Source organism: Nymphaea colorata, chromosome 2 (assembly GCF_008831285.2).
Source record: "Nymphaea colorata isolate Beijing-Zhang1983 chromosome 2, ASM883128v2, whole genome shotgun sequence".
NCBI lineage: Eukaryota > Viridiplantae > Streptophyta > Magnoliopsida > Nymphaeales > Nymphaeaceae > Nymphaea > Nymphaea colorata.
In genome coordinates, this window is record NC_045139.1 from 2699418 (window position 1) to 2724989 (window position 25572).

Consider the following 25572-nt stretch of genomic DNA (forward strand, 5'->3'; position numbering starts at 1 on the left):
TAAGGTTGGTTTCCTATGGAAAAAAAAAAAATCTCTTGACTGAAATCCAAGAGGTCCAAATTAAAGCTTAAATAAAACTGAATGGATTCGTCAATAATGTACGAGTAAAGGAAAAGTCTGCAAAAGATTACTTTTTTAAGTATTGTAGACAGGAATAATGACACGAAGTATGACCTTAGAGAAATGAAAACATGAAAGTCTTCTGGGCGCTTAACTTTATTGACTAAATTGAGACCGGTACAAATAAAGCTTAAATAAAGAAGGATGGGATTGAAATTTAGTAATAAAGTGTGAGTAGGTGGTAGAAAAAACCCATGGCAGACAGTGAGGTGACTTATGAGAAGTTTCTGGGTGGTTTCCTTTGCACAGCACTTTTGATTACAAATTAAGTATCTTTCAAAAATTTTGAAGGGTATTTATATATATATATATATATATATATATATATATATATATAACTAGGTCCTACATTTTTTATTTTTTCTCTTTTTGTATTTATTTTTTCTTTATATATATATATAAAACTGAACGGTGACATTCAGTTTTTTTTTTAACCATTTAAAAACATCAAATCTGAATGGCCCAAAATGTCGCCGGCCAGCCCACCCAACGAAGGCCACGTCATCGCCGCCGGGCGGAGGAGTAGCCGCTGATCTCCTCCTTTTGGTCTCTCACTCTAATCTCTCTCACATTCTGAAGGCAGGAGTTGGTGGTGCTCCTGTGCTCCTGCCTTCATAAGGACCTGTTTGATGCACAAGAAGAATTTAATATGGTAAATTTATCATAGTAAATTTTTTTGAAAAAAGATGACAGGGTAGAATTTAACGTGGTAAAATTAACCCTGTTTGATGTACATGATAGAAAATTTGAGAATTTTTTTTTAAGACTGTTAGTAGTAGTTGTATTTATTTTCCTTCTCCTCCTCAATTTCCTCTTTGTTTATATAACCCATGCAGACAAGCATGGTCTATTTTTTTACAATAAGTTCCAATTATTCTGTTTTTCTACTAGAACACTAGAAATTGATGTCTTGAGATAATTCTGTGGAAGGGTGTAATCAAACAAGATGTTTTTATTAGCCTATGAACCTTACGACATAACTATTTAGTGACAGCTATATCATTTTTAGGGGTTCCTAGCAACAGTCCAACATTGGAAAACCGAATGTATATGTGAACTGATATGGACAACAAATAATCAACCAACTTAATGAATTAAGCAACACTTTAGTTGAAAAAAGTAACTTTCAACTTCGAGCGATTTAATTCAGTTCAACAAGCAGTAACTTGCAAAACCATTCACATAATATAACACTCACAAATATAGGAAGATCATTATGCCAATTTGGCAGGGGAATTAAATGGATATGGGAAGACAAACCTTTTTCTTCAATAGATATAACCCTTCTCTTGGCCAGCCACTCCTCCCCGTCCAATTTCACATCTCAACAGCCTCTCACATCGAGGAACTCAAGTTCCCTGCAAGCTGTGACTATCATCCAAAGTAGAGCGGCGGCGGTGGTGCACGGCGAGAGATGGGGCGAGCGGTGGAAGAGGAAGGCAGAGAATCGAAGGGTGAGTCTTCGAAGCCCTAATTTGAAGAACCACGGCGATGGCTGGAGGCGGAGCGGTGGCCGTGCACGGCGAGCGATCAAGCATGCGGTAGAAGAGGAAGGAGAGAGCAATAGAGGAAAGGAAGGAGAGAGCAGTAGGGCATCAGAGAAAGGGAGGGAAGAAAGGGAGGGAATAAGAGGGAGAAAGGGAAAAAGCCTACCGGCGGTGGAGCGGAGAGGCGGTGACGGTGCGACCTCCTTCCACTCTGGTGCAATGTGAGAAGGCTCGAGGGAGGAGGAGCTGTGGTGCGATGTGAGCTGCCGAAGGAGGTCGTGCGCTGAGGAAGGAGGTCGAGCGCCCGAAACAACGAGCGGGTGAAATTTCACCCACTCAAAAGTCCGAGCTCCGAACTCGGACTTTGGAGCGGGTGGAATTCTACGGCTCCCTTTTGGGTTAAACGGGTGGAATTCCACCCCGTTTGATGGGATTTCAATCAGGCGGGTGAAATTTCACCCGCCCGTACCAATTTCCCTTCCCCCAATGGATTTCAACCGCCCATCAAACGGGCCCTAACAGTCTCCATCCATGAATGCCCCTGCGGCCCTGCCGACATCGGCGCGACAGACGCCGTCCCACCGTCGGCTCTGCTTGGGTGGCCGAGCAGTGTCCGTCATGCCCGACGACGGCAGGGGGAGCTGCTGGAGCTCCCCCATGCCTTTACCCATCGTGGGCAGGCCCACGACATGTAGAGGAAAGGGGAGCCGGCAGCTCCCCCTGTTGTCGGCGGTGGCACTAGCACCCTTCGGCAGCACCGATGCGGTCCGGCTGGCCCCTGCCGGTGGCTTTCTTGAGAGACATACAAGAGAAAGAGACTCACTCATATTTTAGGTCAAGATGATTTTTTCTATTTTCTTTTTCATATTTCTTGGAAAATTGTCTAAATAGATTTTTGCAAGTCTCAACTATGGGCCACCTACGTCTCCATACATATAAGCCTCTAAAAGCAGGGAGATCCTTCAGACCTTTTCGAACTATGAGTTAACTCTTGCTCACCCCCAAATAAAAATAAAAATAGTTGTAATTCTACCATAAAAATTCTTTGTCATCAACGTTTATTAAAAGAAATGAATTTCGTATACAACAGGCACTGCGAATACAGAAGGCGCGAACAATGTTAGGCCAATAACGTTGTATTACTTTTTCTACAAAATCATTAGTGTGGTCATGGAATAAATGATTCCATCTGTCCTTCAACGAGTAGTCTTTGAAAACTCAGTGTAGAAGACTTAAAAATCGTATGAAAATGAAAATTCAGCAAACTTGAGCCTTGTTGAAGTTGGACTTGAGAGAAGCTTCAGGGGCCTTTCCTTGAAAGAGTCCAAATAGAATATATCTTTCACAAATTCAAAAAAGCATTTTACAAAACGACAACCGATTTGGAAGAGAACGGCAAAGCAAGCATGTATCTGCTGGGTGAACATCGAAGCTAGCGCTGAAGCTGATCCATGCTTGCCTGGTCAGAGGAGGACCCATGCCCTTGAGATCTCTCACAAGGGAAGAGTACTTTTAACACTTTTGCTACAAGATTTTTGGGCGTAAAGATTGAAAGAGGCTCAAAGAGTTCTTACAAGAAGAGAAGAAGGCGGAGTTTTTTTCACATTTTTGCTCCATCTGTCTTTGATTGTGGAGTCTATTTCACAACTCATGGAAAAATCATGGCTTACACGATATGCACAGGAGTCTTGTTCTGAGGATGGTGAAACTGAGGCTTCTTCACCTCAGTCGTCGTCCCCACCTTCCGTGAAAGAAGTTGGGTTCCAGTATGACGTGTTTCTGAGCTTTAGGGGACCAGACACGCGCAAGACCTTCACCGGCCACCTGCATCAAGCACTGAAAGATAATGGCATCATCACTTTCATCGACAATGAGAACTTGGAGAAAGGGCAGAAGGTGGATGAGCTATTTGGGTATATTCAGACATCCAAAATATTCGTGCCCATCTTCTCCAAAGGCTATGCTGATTCAGACTGGTGTTTGAAAGAAATAACCGAGATCGTGAAGTGCGAGAGGCTCATCATTCCGGTGTTCTTTCATGTCGAGCCAAGAGATGTCCGTCATCAAACTGGGCCTTTTGAATCTGCATTTAAAGGGTACCATGCAAGTCAAGAAATGGACACTGAACAAGTGAACAAATGGAGTGATGCATTGAAAAAAGCAGGGAAAGTATCAGGGTATACTTTGGCTGAAACTGCAGGGTAAGCAGCTTAGTTCCTACTTTGTTCTCTCCTTTTGTACTGCTAAAATTCGCTAGTGAAAAGCTCATCACGTAGTTTCCAAGTTTTCCACTTTTCGTGTGGGTGAATAGGCTAAAAAATACGTCTCACACCTAATAGTCTAAATCATCATCTTATTTGGGTGTGTGTATATATATACAAAAAAAAAAAGAAGAAGAAGAAAAGAAAACCAATACCATGGCTAACAAATGTGCCCCTTTCATTCATTTTCTCTAACCCACTCCACTATTGATGTGATGCCCCTGTTTGCAAAGATATTAGTTGATCTAGAAAATCATATTTTTCTTTTCATAAATTACCGTTTCTGTAATGGAAAATTGAAAAAGTTATTATAGGAAATCATTAATTTGAGTTGCATCCTTTTGGACTTCTGGTAGTGACGAGGCAGAGCTCATCCGGCGCATAGTGAAGAGACTCTTGACTGAAGTAAACAAGACCCGTTTGTTTGTAACTAAGCATCCAGTTGGACTCGATTCTCGCGTTGCAGATGTGATGGAAGTGCTAGATATTGAACCCCATGGTGATGCAAGAATAGTCGGGATCTATGCAATGGGTGGCATGGGCAAGACTACTCTTGCTAAGGCTGTTTATAACCAAATTTCTTCCCATTTTGAGGCATGTAGTTTCCTTTCTAATATTAGAGAAGCAGCAAAGCAATCCTCAGGACTCGTTTCCCTCCAAAAACAGTTGCTTCGTAATATTTTCCAAGATAAACATGTGGACATAAGCTGCAGCGACGAAGGAATTGGCAAAATTAAAGAACGAATTCGGGCTAAGAAGGTTCTGCTAGTTCTTGATGATGTTGATGATCAATCACAACTCGATGAGTTGATCGGCAACCTTAATTGGTTTTGCTCAGGGTCAAGAATCATCATTACTACCAGGGATAAGGGGGCTTTGAGAGAACATAGAGTGAATTTGTATGAGCTTAAGGAGCTGGATGCTGCCCAATCACTGCAGCTTTTTAGTTGGCATGCATTTGGGAAAGAGAAGCCAGATGCCAAATTTGCAGAATTATCAAAGGAAGTTGCATCTATTGCTTCTGGGCTGCCATTAGCCCTTAAGGTATTTGGGCCACTTTTCCTTGGTTTCAAAACGGATGAAGAATGGGGAACTATGTTGACAAGGTTGAAGGCCGCTCAACATAAAGGTATTTATGAGAAGCTAAAGATAAGTTATGATGTGCTTGAAGAAGAAGAAAAAAAGGTATTTTTGGACATAGCATGCTTCTTTACTGGGGAAGGAAGAGAGCATGCTACCCTCATGTGGGAAGCTTGTGATCTCTTCCCAGAGACAACAATCGAAGTCTTAATGGGCAAGTGTTTGGTCAGTATAAATGACTTCAGAGGAGAGTTTGAAATGCATGACCATATACGAGACATGGGAAGAAAAATTGTGAAAGATGAGAGCCCTTCAAATCCTGGAATGCGGAGCAGGTTGTGGAAAGATGATGAAGCATTAGATGTACTGGAAAACAACACAGTAAGAGTTTATCTCTTCAATTATTATTATTGTTGTTATCGTTATTATTATTATTATTATTATTATCTTAATTTGCTGTTATTTCATTTTATTTAGCTATTTTAGATGCTGGCGATTCCATATTAGATTTCCTTAACATGCATGTCCTACCAAAAAACTGTATGGGGTTTGGTGTGGAAAAAAGAGTTGCCAAAAGCTTGTCTGTTTGGAAAATGTGTTGTCTTGTTCTCAAATTTCTCATATTTATAAAAGAAATTTGTCTCCTTTAACTGTCAATTAAATTTGAATTGCAGGGAACAAGAAATGTCGAAGCCATCAAGCTTCAAAAATGTGCATCAGGGTCTCTGAACACAAAGTCTTTTGCAACAATGTCTCAACTTAGAATGCTCCAATTGGATACAGTGAAATTGGAAGGTAAATATGAACATCTTCCTAGGACGATAAGGTGGTTGAAATGGAGCCCAGAAGGCTTGGATTCATTACCTGCTTCCCTTCAGCTTGACAATCTCGTTGTTCTTGACTTATCATGGAGCTCTATAACTCGAGTTTGGAACCAGCCAACAAATGCAAGGATCAAGGTAAGAAAAAAGCCCTCAGTTATATGTCCATTTTTATGCTTTGTTCTTTTCTTAGTTTGCAACTTTCCATTTATTAAATAGATGGGGTTGTGTGGATCAAGATTATCGATATAATGGCCGTTAAAATTATGAAAGGAGAAAGCGAAAACTTGACAGACTCACTTGTCTACCGTGAGTTGTGAAGCATTGATTTAAATAAAAAATATTGTCAGCAATATAAGATAAATCTTACAGCTTGCAAAGTAACAACACTTAATAAAAATAACATTTACATGCATAGCAGGATACCACAATGTCTCCTCAGAGTAATTTCCACACTTATCTTTAACACCTGCTCAGTTAGCATTATGACACGAATCAGTTGCCTTATGAATGGCTGCATATAGGCATCATGTCCACCACAGAAGGAGCTAATCGATCATAAATAGTTTTTTTTTTAGTTCAGTCAAATGTTTGGAAAAACTTATTAATTATTCTTTTGTTCGCCATGTGAACAGGGCTTCATTTTCATTTGTTCTTATCACATTTCTCCTGACAAAACCATTTTTGTTCTTCAGGTATTTGACAAACTGAAAGCCTTAGATCTCACTGGTTGCAAGAACCTTACCACTTGTCCAGATTTTACGAGCATGACACATCTAGAGATATTGAAATTTGTTTTTTGTGGAAAGATGAGGGAACTTCATTCATCTGTTGGGCATCTCAAGAGCTTGACTCATTTGGATTTGCGATATTGTGTATCACTAAAGCAACTGCCTCAAGAAGTTTGGCAGTTGACCTCACTCGAAAGCCTTGACTTCAGTTTTTGCTCTCTAACTTTGCCGTCAAAGTTGGGGGATTCTAAGTCATTGCTGCTTGATAAATTGAAAGTCTTAAAGATGGGAGGTCGTAATATGGTTGTCAAGTGTCCAGATTTTACGATCATGCCACATTTAGAGATATTGCGTTTTGAACATTCTGACATAACTGAACTTCATCCATCTATTGGGCTTCTCGAGTGCTTGACTCACTTGAATTTGAGTCTCTGCACATCACTGAAGAAATTGCCTGAAGAAGTTTGGCAGTTGACCTCGCTCGAAATACTTGACCTCAGTCATTGCAACAAAATTTCAACTTTGCCATCGGTAATGGGAGATTTGAAGTCACTAAGGGTGTTCTTCCTGGCCGGCACAGGCATAAGAACTTTGCCTGAATGCATTTGTTCATTGCTCATTCTTGAAGAGCTAGATGCTTCAAATTGCGAAAGTCTCACTTCATTACCCAAGTCGCTTGGCAAACTGAGGAGCTTGAGGAAGCTTGATCTGAGTAGGACAGCCATTGAAGAGATGCCAGACTCCTTTTTGTCGTTAGAGAAGCTTCAGGTCTTATCAGTTGATCATTGCAATAAGCTCAAATTCATACCTGCCTCTGCTTCTATTTGTATTGGGTCTTCAGAGAGACAACACTACTCTCTCCCTCAGTTCCCGCCATCCCTTACTAAACTTATAGCGAGTGGTTGCAGTGAATTGGAAATGATAGCAGATCTCTCAAACGCAAAGCAATTAATGGAGTTGAATCTAAGTAGCTGCCACAAGCTTGTGGATGTTCCTGGCGTTGAGCAGTTGACATGGTTAAAGCACTTGAAGGTTGGAGGATGTAGAAGCCTTACCAACTCCTTGAGGAAAAGACTTCAGGTAAACATCATCTTTGAAAACTGTTGTTGGTTTTTTGCCCATTAGCTGAGCTCCACTTACTCGCTTGGTAGTATGTTAAGTTCAAACAACCTGACTTTGCTGCAAAAAATGTCAAGGTTATAAGATACACTATTTCCTAGTGAAGAATGTCCACTCTAAAGGAGTGCAAAGAGAATTCCTTCCTCCCCAAAACTTTCGTTGAGTTGAGTTTCTACATTCTAGTCATTATGCAGGAACATGGTGCATGTTTCTAGGAATATCAACGGATCTAAGTTGGATTGAAAAGCAGATCTCTACCACTACTGCATAACTATAGTCAAAATTAGGCTCCAATTGAAAGATTCCTGCTGAAATTGATGGATACTTATGGGCTCAAGTCGCTGCCCACCAAATAGGGCAGACTGTTGCATCATTGTTCATGTATTTGTGCTTACTCACTAGAATATCTCCTTACTCTATTTTTCAGAAGGCAAACTTTCAACATTTGAGCGAATTCTCCATCTCTGGGAGCAGGAGCGATGGCGAGCCGTCTTCACCATCCTTCTCGTTCCTTCTTCCCAACCATTTCTACGAAGGTCTCTTATTGTTGAACGTCGGCAAAGACTGCAAGGGCAACAATGGCTTGGAACTGCATAACAGCACTGAAAGCGAGGGAGACGCGCTCCCCCCACACCGCCTGGGTAGAATCTTTATTCAGATGGATGACACCCAATTTGTCTTTTCAACCTTAATTAAAGAGAAAGCATTTGGGTTGTTTCCCAAGGCTACATTTGAAAGGGATAGCGAGCTGATGATGGGGTTAAGAGAAGGAAGATTTATGAGAAACGGTGAAGCTCAGATGAGGACGATGATGAAGATGCATGTGTCCATCAATGGCCGCGTCCTACTCGATGGTGGCGTGTTCACCACTGCTACTTCCACCATTACCACTAGGGGACATGAGTTGGATGATTTTCGTCAATTAGGTGATGATTCTATCATTCTGGTTGCATTTCAGATGGAAAAACGAACGGTTTATGCCAACATATTATACTGGCTTTTGCCGTTCTAATATAATTACCTAAAGAAAATGATCGTTTGCTTAATTACTTGTAAATGCAAGCAAGGAAAACAAGCAATGGCAAGGGAGGCACTACACCTATTACGTGAGCATGGTGGCCATTTGGGGTTGACAAAATGAGAAGACTGTTTGTTAATTTTCTAGTTTGCCTTTGTACAGAACGGTTCCTTGTTTGTCTTTGGTAGATATGACTGCGAAGACATCGGCTGTCCAGGGCCAAACATATAACCAGCTGCTCCAAACGGATCGAATGTTCCGGTCTTTAACTTGCTAAATTAATGACTGAAAATTTCTTGAACAAGAAAAGGAAAAACTCTTCACGGGAAAAAAAAAAAAGACAAACCTAGAGACCATAGGCGCAAAGTTGAAAAAAGGTGAAAAACATTTTTTTTTTTGAAAGGTTTAAAAAGCCGTTGAGAAAACAAAAATACTTCTTCCATATTTACCAGGGATGTCAAGATATCCATTTTGGATCTTTTATTTCACTTAATAGAAATCGGACATGAAAAAAAAAAAAAGTATCTGATTAAGAAATCAGATCAGATTTGGATTTAAGAAATAACATCCGATTGGATTCCGATTCGAATATGGTTGCACTCGATTCGTATTTAGATTTAAATAAATATTATACGTTGAATGCTCTTACATGTTGAAAATTGTTCAAATTTGGATTTTCATTCGGATATGAATGTATAAATCAGATTCAGATTGGATTAGGATTGTGAAATTAGATTCAGATTTGGATATGACTTTTTTTTGTTAGTATCTAAACTGAATATATGAATATCTGAAAAAATAGATACAGTTAAAGGCATGTCTGATTTGAATCTGATCCATAGATATGGCTGGGAATCCAACATCTCAAATGACGACTGATATCTTTTATGTTTCCCTCCTCCAAGGGTCCAAAGCCAGGTCAAGGTTTGAGTAGGAATAGTGTAATTTCAACTTAGATATCACAATTACTCAATTGAGCCATGAATATAACAATCAAGAGAACTCCAACTAACAACTGGACTCTCATAATCAGCCGAGGAGAACTGGGCCTCTGCTGCAATTCTACGTGTTAGACGGAGAGTTAGGTTTACTATGGCAAATCATTGCCCAAATTGCATGAATCATTCGCAAAAGAGTCCATTTTTTTCAACATAGCTCTGGGAATCAGGTGAGATCCTTAGTTTGGAAAGTATTGGTACATATTAGGCTTTTGGTTTGGAAATATCAAAACTTAAAAACTTAGGAATTACGATTGACCATTATTAGACAAGTTAAGATTTATGTATACATTTTTTCAAGTCAATCATCATTATCTTTCGTTTTTATAATGGAAGATATAAAAGCAGCACCATTTGATAAAGCTTGTATCGTTATGTGATGGCAGCAACTTAACACAAATAATATTTTCTTAAAACATAATAAAAGGTAAAAACCATTTCACAAGGACAGAAAAAAAGCCAACATGAAGAGCAGCACAACTTTAGTTGGGGCAAGCCCCTTCCTCCTTCCTTTGTCTTTGGGGGTTCAGAGCTGCTTTCTGGTTTGGGTGAATTTCCTTTTAACTTAAGTTTCATGAATATGCTTACCATTGCTACACTTATCTTCTTGCTCTGTTTTTCAGGAGGCAAGCTTTCAGCATCTGCACAAATTCTCCATGTCGGGAAGCCCGATCAACGACGAGCCATCATATCCACAGTCTCTCTCTTTCCTTCTTCTCATGCAGTTCAACGGAGGCCTCTTGTACTTGCATGTAGATAAAAGCTTTCTGGACACCATCCACTCAGATCATTGGCTAGCTGAGCTCATAGCGGAGGAAGACAAAAGCATTGAAGATGACGAAAATTACGACCATGACGGTGCTGAAAGTGGTGAAACTGAACAACATTTGCTCGAAACTAGATAAAAGCATTGCAAGTGAGTCAAGCGAGGAAAAGGGCAGCTTGGACAACATTGGTTCAGGTCCTCAGGAGTAGATAAAGGCATCGAAATGTGAGGAAGATAGAAACCCAGACAGCATTGGTGAGGAAGAAAGATTGGTCCTGAGTACTCTGCGAACTGGATAAAAGTATCGAAAGTGATGAAGGCAGAAACCTGGATGGAACCTGGACATCACGGCAGATGATGACCAATCTATCTTTAAAGCTTTAATTCGAATCAGAGACCTTGAATGGTTCCCCACGGCTACGTTTGGGTGTAGTAGCAAGCTGATGATGATCGCAAGAAAAGAAAGATTTTTGGGAACTGATTATGCTCAGAGGAGGACGATGATGATGATTCGTGTGTGCGTGATGGTTTCGCCCTACTTGGTGGTAAACTCTATATTACTAATAGTGGAACAGTTGAGGGCCCTTCTTCTCTTGATGTGAATTCTCTGGTCAGCATGAGTGAACATATACAGAGCAACCAACATGAAGTCCTTGAACTCGAAAAGCTAACTCCTGCCATGTTACCTATCCACTTTAGTTCTTGAGATAGTCTGCATTTGGGGAAGCACAGTTGTGACCTAATAAAAGATATATATATATATATTCTTTAAGTTTACTAGGTGAGACAATGAGGGAGTACGAGGTGTTATTCATTTAATTGCATGGATATTGTATGACATCTAAGTTTTTTTTTTTTTTTGTCATTTCAAATGAAATCAAACACATGTTGAAGAAATCCAAGACTTCCTTCACAGCATTTATCTTTTCATACTTGAGATTAATCGGGTGAGGATGGTTGATGGGAGGAATCCCACCTTTTTTTTACCAGCTCATTAGCAGAAGTGCACCCAGGAGAAACTTGAAAGAAAACTTATGGTGAGTCCCTTCGAATTTCCAGTGACAAAATGCCTGAGGAGCTAACGAAGATAGTTCAAGATTTTGTGAAGTCCACGGTAGGTAAAATTATGTCAAGTCGGCGTCAAGTTAGTGGTAAAACAAATTTACAGATTCACACAATACTGTATTTATTCTATCTGCTATGACTGACTGGTTTATAAGGAAGAAACCAGAATGCTTACTGGTTTCGAAGTATTGTATGCATGTCTCTTAATGTAAGTACTAGAAAAAGCCTATAGAGAAACACTCTTTAAGCAGTGTGAGCATCAACTCCACTCTAACCGTGTAGTGGATTCATAAGCGGCTTCTCTGGGTGAAAACTGTTGGGGTAAGGTCTGTGCTCTTTTCATCAAGAAAGAATCAAAGAATTACAGAACATTACTCAAGAAATGAACAAAGATCAAGACAACTCAACAAGGTCAACACGATCTCGGAAATTTTAAGTGAGCATAGAGGTATCTGCTTGAGCAGGTAATTAACGACCTAAAGTAGTTGTTGGGCTCGAACCAAGAAGCCAGCAAAATCACAGAACAGAACTTGACAAACCTTTCCCACCCCATCCTCAATGTTATCACCTTTTCCTTCCCACAAGTCCTCAGCTGATTCCAATCAGCCCTCTGAACCCAATAAAAGGATCCAATATATACACCATTTGCTAGGTCCAGACTCAGAGCCGTTGATGCAGGAGCAGGTGAAACTTTCTTATGGACTTCCTTCTATTTAGATCCGAACCAGCATTTAAGCCTAGACTTAAACCTAAACTTGGATCAGACAAACTGAATCCAATACTATTCTTCCCATAGGCACTTTTATGGAGCCAAGAGAATTGAAGAGTTGAGGATTACTCTTTTCCAACATAGGGAGAATGACATAGGAGCGCAAGTAGGAGAAATCTAGTTATGGACTTGGTTTTTATTTATTGCTTTCTTTTATTTGGATCCAGATCCAGGGACACCTTTTTAGTATATACATAGATGTGTTTATGTTTCATTTCTAAGCAGTCTTGAGTTGAATGAAACCCTAATATTTTTTGCATTCCACTTTTATATAGCTATTTCCCTTCAGTTTTGGCATTATTTTCGATTTTTCATCATTAGTTTAGTCATTTGATGTCTACCAACTTGGTATTGGAGTCATGTTCATCTTTCTCAAATTGATCACAGTGGTGCATAGTCCGAAGAAGAGTCCTAAGGGAAGGGAAAGAAGTATTCAAGATCTGATTGCTTCATCAGGAGATTTGAAAACGGATGAGAGTAAGGCTCATCCAAATGCCGGAAAACATGAACGTTGTGAAAGAAAAGCGGCAGATGATGGCCGATTTGTTGGAAGGAATCAATGTAACATTAAATGAGCATTATCAAACCCTCAAAGGCATGCTCGAGGAAGATGCGAATAGATTCTTATAATTGGAAAAGTACTATGAAAAAGCTTATAGAAGAAAATAATGAAGCCATGGTCGAACCTGCAGGTGGCTCAAAGGCTCCGTCAAGTTGAAGCTGGTTATATATGTCTTCGTGTATGTAATTTCATGCGCCAAAGTATGATAAAAAAACTTGTGATTAATAAAAAATAATTTTTTTAAGAGTAAAGATGAAAACGATAAGATTTGAAGATTCGATAAAGGTAAAATTTGTCAATTCGTATATGCATATCGTTATGACCAACATCTTCATTTTTTTGTCTCGCTTATAACTTTATCATTATCTCATAAATATTTTATTATCTCATAAACATTATCTCATACTTATGTTTGGCGTTATCTCACACATTTATCCATTCATTATTTCATTATCGTATATAAATCTTTTGTTATCTCATAAACATTATATCATACTTGTTTGTTATTTCATATATATATTTGTAATCTCATATACATGAGTATACAATGTTTGGACATAAAAATAAATATACATGTTGTTAGTTGTTAGTAGGGTCCACCCAAGCATAGCCGCCTAGGTGGCATACCTAACTTTGTCTTCCGTCAAACATTCATGATCAACCGACAATTCAAATAAAAAATGGCAAGTTCTTGGAAAATGCATGGAAAGCAAATATAGTGGATGAACAATTTTTGTCCTTTATATCTCATCATCTTTTTTATTGCATCATTGAACGGCAAGTCGTGGAAAATGCATGGAATCTAAAGATAGTGGCAGAAGAATTGTTGTTCTTTAAATCTTTTCGTATTTTTTTATTGCATTGGTGGAAATTAATGTGGGTTATGTCATTCTCCTTTTTCATATTCCACCTTTCAATTACTAATGTAGGTAACGTGGAAAATGAGGACAAGGGCATAGCCCACTTAATGCATTAATAATGAAAAAGGCAAAAAGGACAATTGTTATGCAGTCGGAGAAGTCGTTTTCCGACCTTGATGCTTGATTCGTAGTTATCTAACTTGTACTGTAGAGTGTAGACAAAGAAAAGAGGTTTGAATCATTGGTACCAAATCTATGAAACTATGTAAAATTATTAGATTGTGACAAAAATATTTACCATATCAAAGGTAAATATACAACATTTTTTTTGTGTACTTTTTTGGAGAAAAACTAAAAGACCCCGCCTTATCGAGTTTATGGCATGAACCTTAACGAGTTTAGAATTCAAAACATGCAAACTTTGTGCCCCAATACTGATAAATATGACGCCATCTTAGTGTAAATTTTACGTGTTAACAGCAAGGTTTTTTTTTTTTCTCGTCTTTCTTAAAGCTTTTGCAACTCTGAAACAATTTAATAATCCTTGTTTCATCAATCGCTTCTCTCTTCCATTACTGAAGTAAAACGAGAAAGGTTCTGGTTTAGTTATCAGATGGCGCTATGTTAAAATAATAACAGAAAAATCCTGGCTAATTTCCTGGATAAAGGCTTTAGTTCTTAGACAGTCAGAGCGCTATATATATCTCCAATATCCCTCTATGCGCATACAAAAGCAATCACCGCTGCCTGCTGTGAGGTTCTTCGACGGAACAACCATGGAGGGTTCTCAATTCGATGTTTTTCTCAGCTTTAGAGGTAAAGACACTCGGAAAGGATTCACCGACCACCTACACGAGGGCCTTAAGCTTCGCGGCATTTCCTCATTCATAGACAGTGAGAACTTGGAAAAGGGTGAGAAGATTGGAGAGCTGCTTGGATACATTGAAAAATCTAAAATTTGTATCCCCATCTTCTCCAATGGTTATGCTGATTCAAGGTGGTGTTTAAGAGAGCTCGCCAAAATAGTGGAGTGCAACAAAAAGGTGATTCCTGTGTTCCTTGACGTGGATCCGTCGGACGTTAAAAAACAGAGCGGTCCCTTTGCTTCGGCGTTCGAGAAACATGAATCAGAAGGGCAGCTAAAGCCTGAGGAGGTGAGAAAGTGGAGGGACGCGTTAACAGAAGTGGGGAATATCTCTGGTTTCACCCTGGAGGACACGGATGGGTATGTGTGACTCTTCTCCCACTCTTGCGGTGCCATGATCCCTCTCTTTTTGTCTCTTTTCCTTGATCATTTTTTGTTGACGATTCATCTGTCGTGAATATCTCTATCTTTTTCAGAAATTTTGTTGGTTAAAGAATTATGTTTCAGAAACTTTGTTGGTTACTTTCGAACTTTCCCTTTTTTCCTTGGATTTTTCACCGCCAGTAGCATTTAAGGACGAAATGTGCCTGACAGTTTAGGATGTCTACTATCAAGGATCACTTATGGTCCTGCCTATGAGATTATTTCAATACATCTCTGCACATAGGGAAACAAAAGAAGATATTATTTTCCATGGCTCCTGGAAGGCAAGTTTATGTAATACGAAAAGTGCATGTGTCCCTTCGTATTAACTCATCGTGAATGCTTATTCTAGCTAAACATGGCAATCAACAACATCATGTTCTATCCAATGCACGTATAAGACTTAATGACAAATTTAAAATTAATAATTCACAATTTTTAGCTTATAAAATCCTAATTATATGTGAACGAATTACCATTAGACATATGCTAGCATTCACGTCGGATCCCTTATAATCCTAAAGAAACATCATAAACTCATTTTTGTAGTATTGTGTTGCTCACAGTTTGTGATGCATGGAGCAGGCATGAAGCAAAGCTAAAGCTTGCAATCATTGAGAAAGTGTTAAGTAAACTAAACTGGAAGCCATTTTTAGTTGCAAAGCATCCAATTGGAATTGAGACTCGCGTTCAAGAAGTGAAGAAAATGTTAGAGAATGGTGACGATGATGTTCACGTTGTTGGAATCCAGGGTATGGGGGGTCTTGGAAAGACAACAATTGCCAAGGCTGTTTACAATGACTTGATCGATGTGTTTAGTGGTGCCCATTGTTTTATCTCAGATATCAGGGAAAAATCTGGAGAACCCAATGGATTGGTCACCTTAGAGAAGCAACTCTTTCGTGACATTTTCGGATGTGAAAATATTTCCTTAAGTAATGTTGCACATGGAATAAGCTTGATCAAGGAAAGAGCCAAACGTAAAAGAGTTTTGCTTGTCTTAGACGATGTTGATTCCATAGATCAAGTCGATGCATTGGCTGGTGAGAGCGATTGGTTTGGCTCAGGAAGTGTGATCATCATCACAACCAGAGATGAAAAGGTACTGCGAGCCTGCAATGTGAAACAACACAAAATTTACAAGCCAAAAGAACTAAATGAAGCTCAGTCTCTGGAACTTTTTGCACATCACGCATTTAGGGGTAAGCTCCCACAGGGAGAATATCTACAGTTATCAAGTGAAGTTGTTGCTGCAGCTGGTGGGTTACCGTTAACGCTTGAAGTGCTGGGATCACTTTTAACTTATGACATGGATGTACAAAAATGGAAAGATATGTTAAAGAAGCTGCAAAATATCCCCCCTACCAAAGTTCGACAGAGGTTGAAGTTAAGCTATGACAGTTTGGAGGAATTAGAGCAGCAAATATTTCTTGATATTTCGTGTTTCTTTATTGGTTGGGGCAGAGAGAACGCTATTTATATGTGGGAGGACTCTGGCTGGTTCCCACATCTAGCAATTGACGTGCTTGTGCAAAAGTCTCTCATTAAGATAGATGAGAAAAGTGGACAGTTTCAGATGCATGATCAAATACGAGACATGGGGAGAGCAATAGTTCAGGGAGGAAGCCCTCGAAAGCCTCAGAAGCAGAGCAGAGTATGGATTTATCAGGACTCCTTGGATTTGCTACACCGAAAGGTTGTCATCTCTCTCTCTCTCTGTGTCTCGTGTCTATGCACTTGTTGATATGCACATACCTTTATTTGTTCACATTGCAATCATTTTTGAATAACTTTGAGTTGCATTAATGATTCACTTGGCAAACATATCTACTTATTCCTCAGAAGAACATACCACAATGAAATCATCAATTACCTTTCTTACTGGGCCACTGGGCTTGTTGATCAGAATTTTACTGGACTCAATTGATTTGAAACTTTGAACAAATTTAGTGGCTAATTATTTGTTTATAATAGGAAACTCTAAGGAACTGCATGGGTTATGACTTCCCATGCAAACTGCTGGGAGAGAGAGGCTCCCGATACCATCCTTTCATTATGAAAGACTGAAAGAATTATAGAAGAAAATCAGAACAGCCGAAACTATGGCAACAAAATAATAAAACGCCAAAAAGCCTGAAGGACAGCAAGCTTATACAACAGAAAAATGGTCCCACTCATAGCTCGAGTAAAAAGGGACACCTAATATGAACAGCTTCGCTACATCCTCATCTGGATCAGTTTCTCTGTATCTACAGCAGAAACCTCTTCCTGTTAAATATGCAAATCTTCCTCTCCTGCCATTCGCAGCTGTCGGTTCTTTGTGCTGGTGCTTATTCCATTTTAGGATCCCCAGTCAGAATAACTCTGCCACTGAGCATTGGGAACCCTCTAAAGATCGAATCAAGGAGCTGGCCTTCCTCCCATCCAATGGCACCATTTGATCCTGCATATATACAGTTGCCCCCACCTGTTCTAGCAAGACAACCAATCCTCTACAATCTCATATCGGTCACACAAAAGGTTGAAATCACCCAGTCCGCGCCCCCCTCCCCCCTCCCTCAATGAAGGCCAACGAACAAACTGAATGCCCCAGGAAAACCACACCTCAATATCAGCTTTCCATTTGCTACCATTTAGCATAGCATACTAGATCTTTGACATCTTGCCAGAGACAGCAGCTTATGTCACGAGAAATTCTTTCCTCCTTATAATGAAACAGCTCATCTCTGTTCCTTCATATACGCCAGATTTCTATCGAGGAATAGGAGGCACCAGATCTTCCTAATCCATTTCTTCTTCTTCATCTTCTTCTTATACCACCACCTGTGTAATTCTTCAAGGGAATCCAAGGGCGTGATAGCATGGTCATACTTCCTCCCCAGAAAGTTCCGCTTCCACACCTTCCAATTTCCATGCATTTCTGCACCTCAAGAAAAGGTGGAGTATACCTGTTTCCTTTCTCTTACAAAATATATATCTGTTTGCTAGATCCACCCAAAATGTTTGCACCCTGTCCAGGGTCCCCACATACAGAGTCCGTTTGGCCATCGGAATGACATAAGTTTCCATATGAAGGTTAGTCCTTCATTGACTATGTCACTGGGTCGAATCCTCCAGTAAATCTCTATGCATTTGAAAGAATAAATGATATGCATTTTTATGGTCCCATACTAATCTATCTTCCACTTCTCTCAGCCGAGTACATCTTAAAATCTGTCTCATCCTGGGAGCATGAGCCCTTCTTAGCAGCCTGTGAGAATGCTTGTTAATAATATCTTTGACTGTGCCATTCCTGAAACCTATCAAGCCTTTGAACTGCATTGACTTTCCAAATACTTAAGTATTAGGAATAATTATTAGTGCAATCTGTAGTAGCCAGGAAACATACTGTGCAAACAAGACCACATCTTTCAGAAAAGCTCTAGGCAGGCTGATAGCTAAAAGAAAACAAAAGTGCCACGGAACAGGCCCCTGGTTTCTTAAAAATTTCAACAACTGATTGATATTTGATTAGAAGAAACTCTTACACCACCTATTAATTTTCTTTGTAGATATGGTAAGGTCCTTTCTAGAATTTGTAAACAACCATGATTTTGTTTTCCTTTTTGGTGGGTTGGCACTCAAAACATCATCCACATGGAGAAAGGTTTCAACAGATGATGTCAACCCTCCTAAGATATGATGAAAAGTTCATGAATATTTAGTTCAGCTGTCTTTTGGAGCTATCGTGCATTTATCTGAACATCTAAGGAGATTTTTTTTTTTTTTGTGTGTTTGAGTCAGAAGGAGGACAGGTTGCTGCTATTGTGGCTGCAAAATAAAAGCATGTCCAATTTTATCAAGAACAGTGATATGGAACAGGGAAGATATTTAGTAAATACATCAAATATCTCCATCCGTAATTATTCAAAAGAATAAACTATGCTGTAATAAACTTGATGAATTTATAAGTGAAGTCGACTTTACTTTAATTTGAGGGACAATAGGCGGGAGTTTTGTACATATTTTTGTTCCGTTGTTTATGCTCGTCTGGACCAACAGATTGTGGATGTCTCTAAGTTGACTAAAGGATGTCCTTAATTTAAATACCATAAACCGTGGCCAAAGAACCAACTAACGTTAGGGGCACTATTTGCTGAACTACTCACCAGAGCAATTAAATGGAATTTTCATTTCATCTTTGGTTTGCCTCACCTAAGGAGGACTATCAAGGCACAGGTATCTAAGGCATAGTAGTTTCTCTTCTTTGTTCAGGTACCAGGTACTCTTGATGTTGAAGGGATGGAGATCATGCCAAACGACAAAAAGTGGTACGGGAAATGTGTTAGTGCTCAATGCTTTGAAAGAATGTGCAACCTGAGATATCTCTATGTTCAGCATGTAAACTTTCGAGGAACGTTCAGTTGTTTTCCTACAGATTTGAAATGGGTATTCTTGGATAATTGCCACTTTGACTCACCACCATCTGATTCTGATTTTAATCTCGAGAAGGTTGTCATCCTTAACCTCCATAAAACAAACATGGCTCAAATTCTTATAAACCAACTGAGAGTAGCGGTTAGTACTATGTGCAAGTTTTTTTTTTTTAATTCTTTTGTCATATTATGCATGACTCATTTGTACTAAACCTGAATTGCAATCATAACATTTATTTGCAGGCCTTTGAAAAGTTGAAAACTCTCTCATTTCGTGGAGTAGAAATAAAGATGACTCCTAATTTCACGTGTCTCCCTTGCCTGGTGAACTTGACACTTGATGAATGCCCAGCATTAACTACGATTGACGAATCAATTGGGGAACTCAAGAGCTTGACTTACTTACGCGTAAGCACATGCGAGATTCTAGAAAAACTGCCAGACTCCATTTGCAGAATAAGTTCACTTAAAGTCCTTCGCTTGAAGTCCTGTTCCACACTTTCCTCTTTGCCGAAACGATTAGGGGATCTGGAGTCCCTTGTGGAGCTGAAGATTAAGGACGCAAGCATCACTACTATTCCTGAATCAATCGCCGGACTTACAAACCTTTGTAAGTTGTCGGTGACTCACTGTGAACAATTGAATGTGCTGCCTGATTCTATTTGTCTTTTAAGTTTGCTTGAATGCCTTAATGTTGCACATTGTTCTCGTTTGGCTTCTTTGCCAGAGCGATTAGGAGACTTGTCATCACTCGCGGAGCTTGAACTGAATCTAACAGGAATTGAGGTTCCTTATTCAGTAGGTCAACTTATAAACTTGAGGAAGCTTTCTGCGAGGTTTTGTTGGAGGGTATCAAGGTTACCTGATTCCATTTGTCAGTTAAGCTGTCTTGAAGTGCTGGATTTGGGCTTGTGCCAGAAACTTTCTTCTGTACCAGAACGGCTAGGGCACATGCAATCGTTAGAGACGCTTGACCTTTCATATTCAGGCATTCATACCATACCTAATTCAATTGGACAGCTCACCAACCTTCGCCGGCTGTCTTTGCAACAGTCAGACTGCTTGAGAGAACTACCTGATTCCATTTGCTGGTTAAGTTTATTGGAAGCGCTCTACCTTCAATGGTGTTTGAATTTTTCCTCTCTGCCAGAAAGATTGGGCGACATAGAGAAACTGAAGATTCTTATTCTTGACCAAACAAGAATACAGACGATACCCAACTCAGTTGGACGGCTTAAAAACCTTCGTGTGCTATCTTTGGAAGGTTGCAAGCTCCTAAAAGAAGTACCTGATTCCATTAGACAATTGAGCTCCTTACAACAACTCAACGTGTCTGGAACAACCTTAGAGGGTTTTGAGAAACACATTTCTCATCTTGCAGCCATTAATGAACTGACAGGTTCATCATTTGAATTGCTTGGCTTGAGCGATCAGTCTCGCAAAGCCATTAAGCATCTTCGCTTGGTTGATGCTACGATCGAAGAGCTGCCTGATTGTGTTGGAGGACTGGAAAGCCTGGAGAAGCTATTGCTAGAATGTGAAATGCTCAGAGCATTACCCAACTCGATTGAGCAGCATTTTAGAAAACTTACCAAATTGGAGATTAAAAGCAAGCATCTAAAAGCTCTACCTGACTGCATTGGGTTACTCAAACGGCTCCAGGGATTGAGTCTGGAATGTGAGAACCTCAAAACCTTACCGAGCTCAATTGGGTCATTGAAGGACATGCGGTCCTTGAAGTTGTATTGCATGAAGCTTGAAGTTCTACCTGATTCGATTGGAAGGTTGGGAAATATTGAATGTTCTTGGATTGAATCTCAAAATTTGAAAACCCTACCTAACTGGATCGAGTCACTAGGACGGGTTCAAGATCTGAGACTACACTGCGAGATCCTGGAGGCAATACCGGATTCCATTATAGGATTGAAAGAACTTCATTACTTGGAAGTCTCTTCAAGTTGTCTTAAAGTGCTACCCAACTCTATTGGGTCTTTGAAAAAGGTTCGGAAATTATTACTGAACTGCCCAAACCTCGAGAAGCTAGCCGATTCTATTGGAGAACTAGCTACTCTTTCGTCCTTGGAAGTATACTCGGATGGTCTTAAATATTTGCCCAACTCCATTGGCTTTCTGAGAAGGATTGAACGATTGATGCTAAAGTGTGAAAACCTTGAAGCTTTGCCTGTTTCCATGGAAACGCTGAAGAGTTTGACAGAATTAGAAATGTTTTGTAACAATTTCTCAGCTCTTCCTGATTTCATTGGACGATTGGAAAATCTGGTGAGCTTCTCGTTCCAGAGTAAGAACCTAAAACACTTGCGTGTAGCAACCGGGTCTTTCGCTAGACTGCAGGATCTATCATTAAGTGGTTGTCGGAAGTTGAAAGTCCTGGCAGACACCCCTATTCAGGAAACAGGTTTGGCTCACCTCCCATCGTTACAGTCACTTCATTTGCAAGACTGCAGTAGCCTTGAGTATCTTCCGCAGCTTCCCTCTTCTCTATGCGTACTTGATGCTTCGGGATGCACCAATTTGCGAAAAGTATCAGATGTTTCAGGCTTGAAATTTTTGAAGGCTTTGAGGTTGGGCGGCTGTAAGTGGATTGAATATGTGCCTGGCCTCGAAAATATTGTAATCCACTTGGAAGAGCTAGTATTGCCTGGTCCTTAGAATTTCAAGGGGTGTTGCCACCTTAGTCATGATTTCAAAAATAAAGCGTTCAAGGTATGGAATACATGTCCTTTTTGTTTATAATTATATGAAAAAAGTTGCACCATATTTATTTAAAAACAGATTTCTAACTTATAAACAAGAAAAGAAAGCTTTGCAAATGAGGAAAAGGCCGGCTGCTCGAGAATAGTGGAGGGCACATTTGAAATTGTAAAATAGGTTGGGTTGCAACTTGCAAACCTCATATCCTCGGGCTAGCCCCTTTATCAAATGGATTTTTTTTGTTTTTTCTTTGTGGGGAAAGGGAAGTGGTTTGTTATAAGATGCTCCATTGATGATCATATTCTTTGTTCCAGGAGATAGCTTTTGAAAATTTGAGAAGCTTCGGAATGTCAGGCTTCCTGCAGAGAGGCACAGCGACAGGACAGCAGCAGCTATACACTTTATGCTCCCAAGATTGCCATTTCGTAGGTTGGTCAGAGCACGTCTAAAATTGAGGCTACTAGAGGTTTTGTCACCCGTCTACACAGCCATCTTGGCTGATGACGTTATTGTCTTTGAGAAACAAACAGGCGGGTGCAGCGAGGTGGAATTCAACTTGAAAGAGGTGAGTATCTTGAACATAGGGGACGGAGAGGAGGAGCATTGCTATACATTGCAGGTGACGACAGATGTGTCCGAACTGCACGATGCTTGGGCAGTGCTCTACACGGATATACTGTAGGTGGACGGCGTTTGCGTTCGGAAAACCAGCGGTTCCTCAAGAAAAACTTACTACCCGACCACTCTGCGCGATCGTTTTGATGACCCTCCAAAATGGTATATCGCGGTCAATCGATTTGTGGTAATTTCATGCCGAAGCAAGAAATAACATTATTATCAGCATTATTGCTTGTATGTCACTTTCTTTTCTTATTCTATGTCATTTCCAAAGAAATTTCATCTCTACTGCTTATATATATATATATATATTGTAACCAGTTTGACTACGTAGATTTCCATGGCCTCACTATGTTTTTAGAATTTTATTTGGCTTCTTGTCCTGCTGAGTTGAGGATGAAAGTTTCAAATAGCTAGTTGGCTAGCTAGATATGGCTTATAAATTCCTTACAAAGTGAAAGAAATTGGTGGTCATCTTTAAAATAAGAAAAAGTTAGGCTGTCAGAATCCCTCGCCATGATACTGAAACAAGGCCACATGAATTTTAATTTTCAGTGATGGGTTTTTAGTCGTTTACACCTTTGCATGTGATTTTTAATTTTTGAAAATTAAAAAAGCTGGGATTCTTTTATCTCAGTTTGCAAAAGGATGAATTCCCACCACATCTTAACAACAATATTGCTTGTGTCTAGTTAGAATTTGTGGCAGCTAGTTAGAATTTGATACACCATTTGTGGGCAGTGCCGTGGAAATTTATTTGTATCGGTTCACTTCCAATTAGCAGAAAGGAACGTAGTTGACGCTTCCGTTCTAGTTGCCTTCTTGAACTATTTCTGCACTTCTTTATTAACTTGTACTCCATATTAATTATTTCCTTTGAATCTTAAAATACTTTTACCATGTTTTCAATATCGCCTGGTATGCACCATACCAACTGTAAATAGACCAAGTACTTTGCTGTTGAGGCTTTTTTGTTTTATTAAATATCTTAAAAAGTTTTATTAATCGATCTTATATAGAAAAAATAAGAAATAGCACGATATGAGCCGGTACAGGCCGATGGGTATTGGCTGAACCGCCCTATCAATCTGCAAACAGATAAAACGTAGAAACTCGTTTTCACAAAACTGGTATTTACTTCTTTTCTTCAATCAAATGGTTTAATATTTGTGGACTCTGCTGGGTTTTTCCAGGAAAACGCATCTGCTGGAGGTTGGCGTCCATCCGGCCTTTTTATTACTGACATGAGAAAAAACCAATATACACAGCAAAGGTAACAAGAGACACAGGGTTACTTAGCCTCAGCAAAAACTATGCAGAAGAGCAGAAGTGAGAAGCAAAAGAAACGCCTTCACACACACCAAATTCGTAGCTGGTAGGTCTGTACCGATCTTGATTTGGCTTGCATATCTTTTGATGCAGACTTGGTCAGCACATAGCAAGCTCCTGGCTTCAAGGGCGACAGTGAGAGATCCTTTCCACTTAGTCTGGTTAGAGATAATCAAATCAAACCTTTCTTTCCCACCAGTTCCCTAGAGCAGAGCTCCCAATATCAGATCAAGCATTTGTTTTTCATTACCCCAATCTTAACAAGAAACACCACCTTTCTGTGACCCCCTAGATTAATACCTGCAGCCATTTTGCAGCAGTTTCTGTTCTTCTCTGATACTATCTGCACACATTACTTCCTTGCTGCTGAATTCTTGGCCAAGCTCCTGCGCTAATACCAGTTTGCAGCCATACAAGACACTTCTGATAATCTTCCTCCTTGTTCAAGGTAACTGGGGATACATCTGAAGATTCTGAACACAACCTCCGAACCTCCCCCTCAAAACCCAATGCTGTGGCTTTATAATCCTCAAACATACACTTGTTCGAAGTTTCCAGACGTTTCATTTGACTGTACATGTGGATGTCATGACTGCTATGATGCAGGAAAGCAGAGTGAGAAGAGAGTGGGGAAAGAATGGATGAGGGAATTGAGCAGGAAAAATAAGTAATGGATTGTATGCATCTACTTTAAATAGTCAGGCATATTAGGTTTTATATATGAGTAAGATTCTAGGTGATGCAGGTCAGGTGTACAATAGGCTAGAGCAAGGGACCGCAAACACAATTTTGCATCATTTGCAAATTCATCGATCGGTAGTTGCAACTTGAAACAGAAACTTTATCTTTACCGTAAATCTTTGGTCAATTGAAACAGCAGCCAGGAAAAGATCCAAAACTTCTTGATTGATTCACTTGTTTGAAATGTCTATTTCCCGTGGATGGGATGAAGTCGCAAAGTTTTTGGGTGAAAAGCATGGACACAAGTTTGGTGCTCCAGAAATGTCTGGCTAAATCTCATAATGTTCTAAGGCTCTCTGTTTTGGCGAAACTCATGGCAAAATGTGAACATACATGAAAAGGAATAAGAATAATGAAAACTGAAGAGGGTTAAACGGTTTATCATATGGCATTGAGGCCATATGTTGCAACCTTCCTGTCATTCTCCACAACAAGGTAGGTCGGATCCCCCTGCATATCAAGGATGGTGTGAAATATTGATTGCATCCATAGTTATCAGAGTGGAAAATGAGAAGGCCAGATCACAATATCTGAAACTAAAATCAGAACACCAAAGCATTATAGAATGAATGATTTAAAGCCTAGAATGCTGAATACTTTTCGATCCATTGCTTGAAATTTGGTGTTATTGGAGGGACATCTGTTCTAAATAACTTTAGGCATTACTGTATCTGAATCTATGGTGCTGAGATGCGACAACAGAGTAACTATGTACATTAGTGGAAACCCTGCCTTCGACGAGAGGACGAACCATGACATTCATACAGTTCAGGTTAATAGCATAGATCGGCCTGATGATGTATTCACAAAGC

The 25572-nt window shown here is 39.7% G+C and overlaps 2 protein-coding genes and 1 long non-coding RNA gene across 6 annotated transcripts; 2 read left to right on the forward strand and 1 right to left on the reverse strand.

Annotated features, from left to right (window-relative positions):
* Positions 1–238: 238 nt before the first annotated feature.
* LOC126409832 (uncharacterized) lies at positions 239–2566 on the reverse strand. Its single transcript, XR_007572640.1, has 3 exons — positions 1774–2566; positions 1381–1615; positions 239–742 (listed from the first exon to the last, which is right to left on the reverse strand). It is a non-coding gene; the product is annotated as an uncharacterized LOC126409832 (long non-coding RNA).
* A 198-nt stretch (positions 2567–2764) lies between these two features.
* On the forward strand, positions 2765–8831 carry LOC116248349 (TMV resistance protein N-like). Its single transcript, XM_031621090.2, has 5 exons — positions 2765–3808; positions 4225–5329; positions 5623–5907; positions 6465–7580; positions 8047–8831. The coding sequence occupies exons 1-5, from the start codon at positions 3258–3260 to the stop codon at positions 8629–8631; spliced, it is 3642 nt and encodes a 1213-aa protein (XP_031476950.1). The 5' UTR covers positions 2765–3257; the 3' UTR covers positions 8632–8831.
* Positions 8832–14390: 5559 nt separating this feature from the next.
* Positions 14391–25154, forward strand: LOC116247343 (disease resistance protein RUN1-like). 4 transcript variants are annotated; one of them, XM_050075961.1, is made up of 6 exons: positions 14391–14882; positions 15531–16641; positions 19200–19502; positions 19604–22084; positions 22387–22874; positions 23884–25154. In XM_050075961.1, exons 1-4 carry the CDS (start codon positions 14434–14436, stop codon positions 22028–22030), a joined length of 4290 nt encoding a protein of 1429 aa, XP_049931918.1. In that variant the 5' UTR covers positions 14391–14433; the 3' UTR covers positions 22031–22084; positions 22387–22874; positions 23884–25154. The 4 variants fall into 4 exon arrangements, with proteins under 4 accessions (XP_049931918.1, XP_049931917.1, XP_031475338.1 ...); XM_050075960.1 differs by having other exon boundaries at positions 22387–22924; positions 23884–25153; XM_031619480.2 differs by having other exon boundaries at positions 14742–14882; positions 15512–16641; positions 22387–22924; positions 23884–25152.
* Positions 25155–25572: the final 418 nt, after the last annotated feature.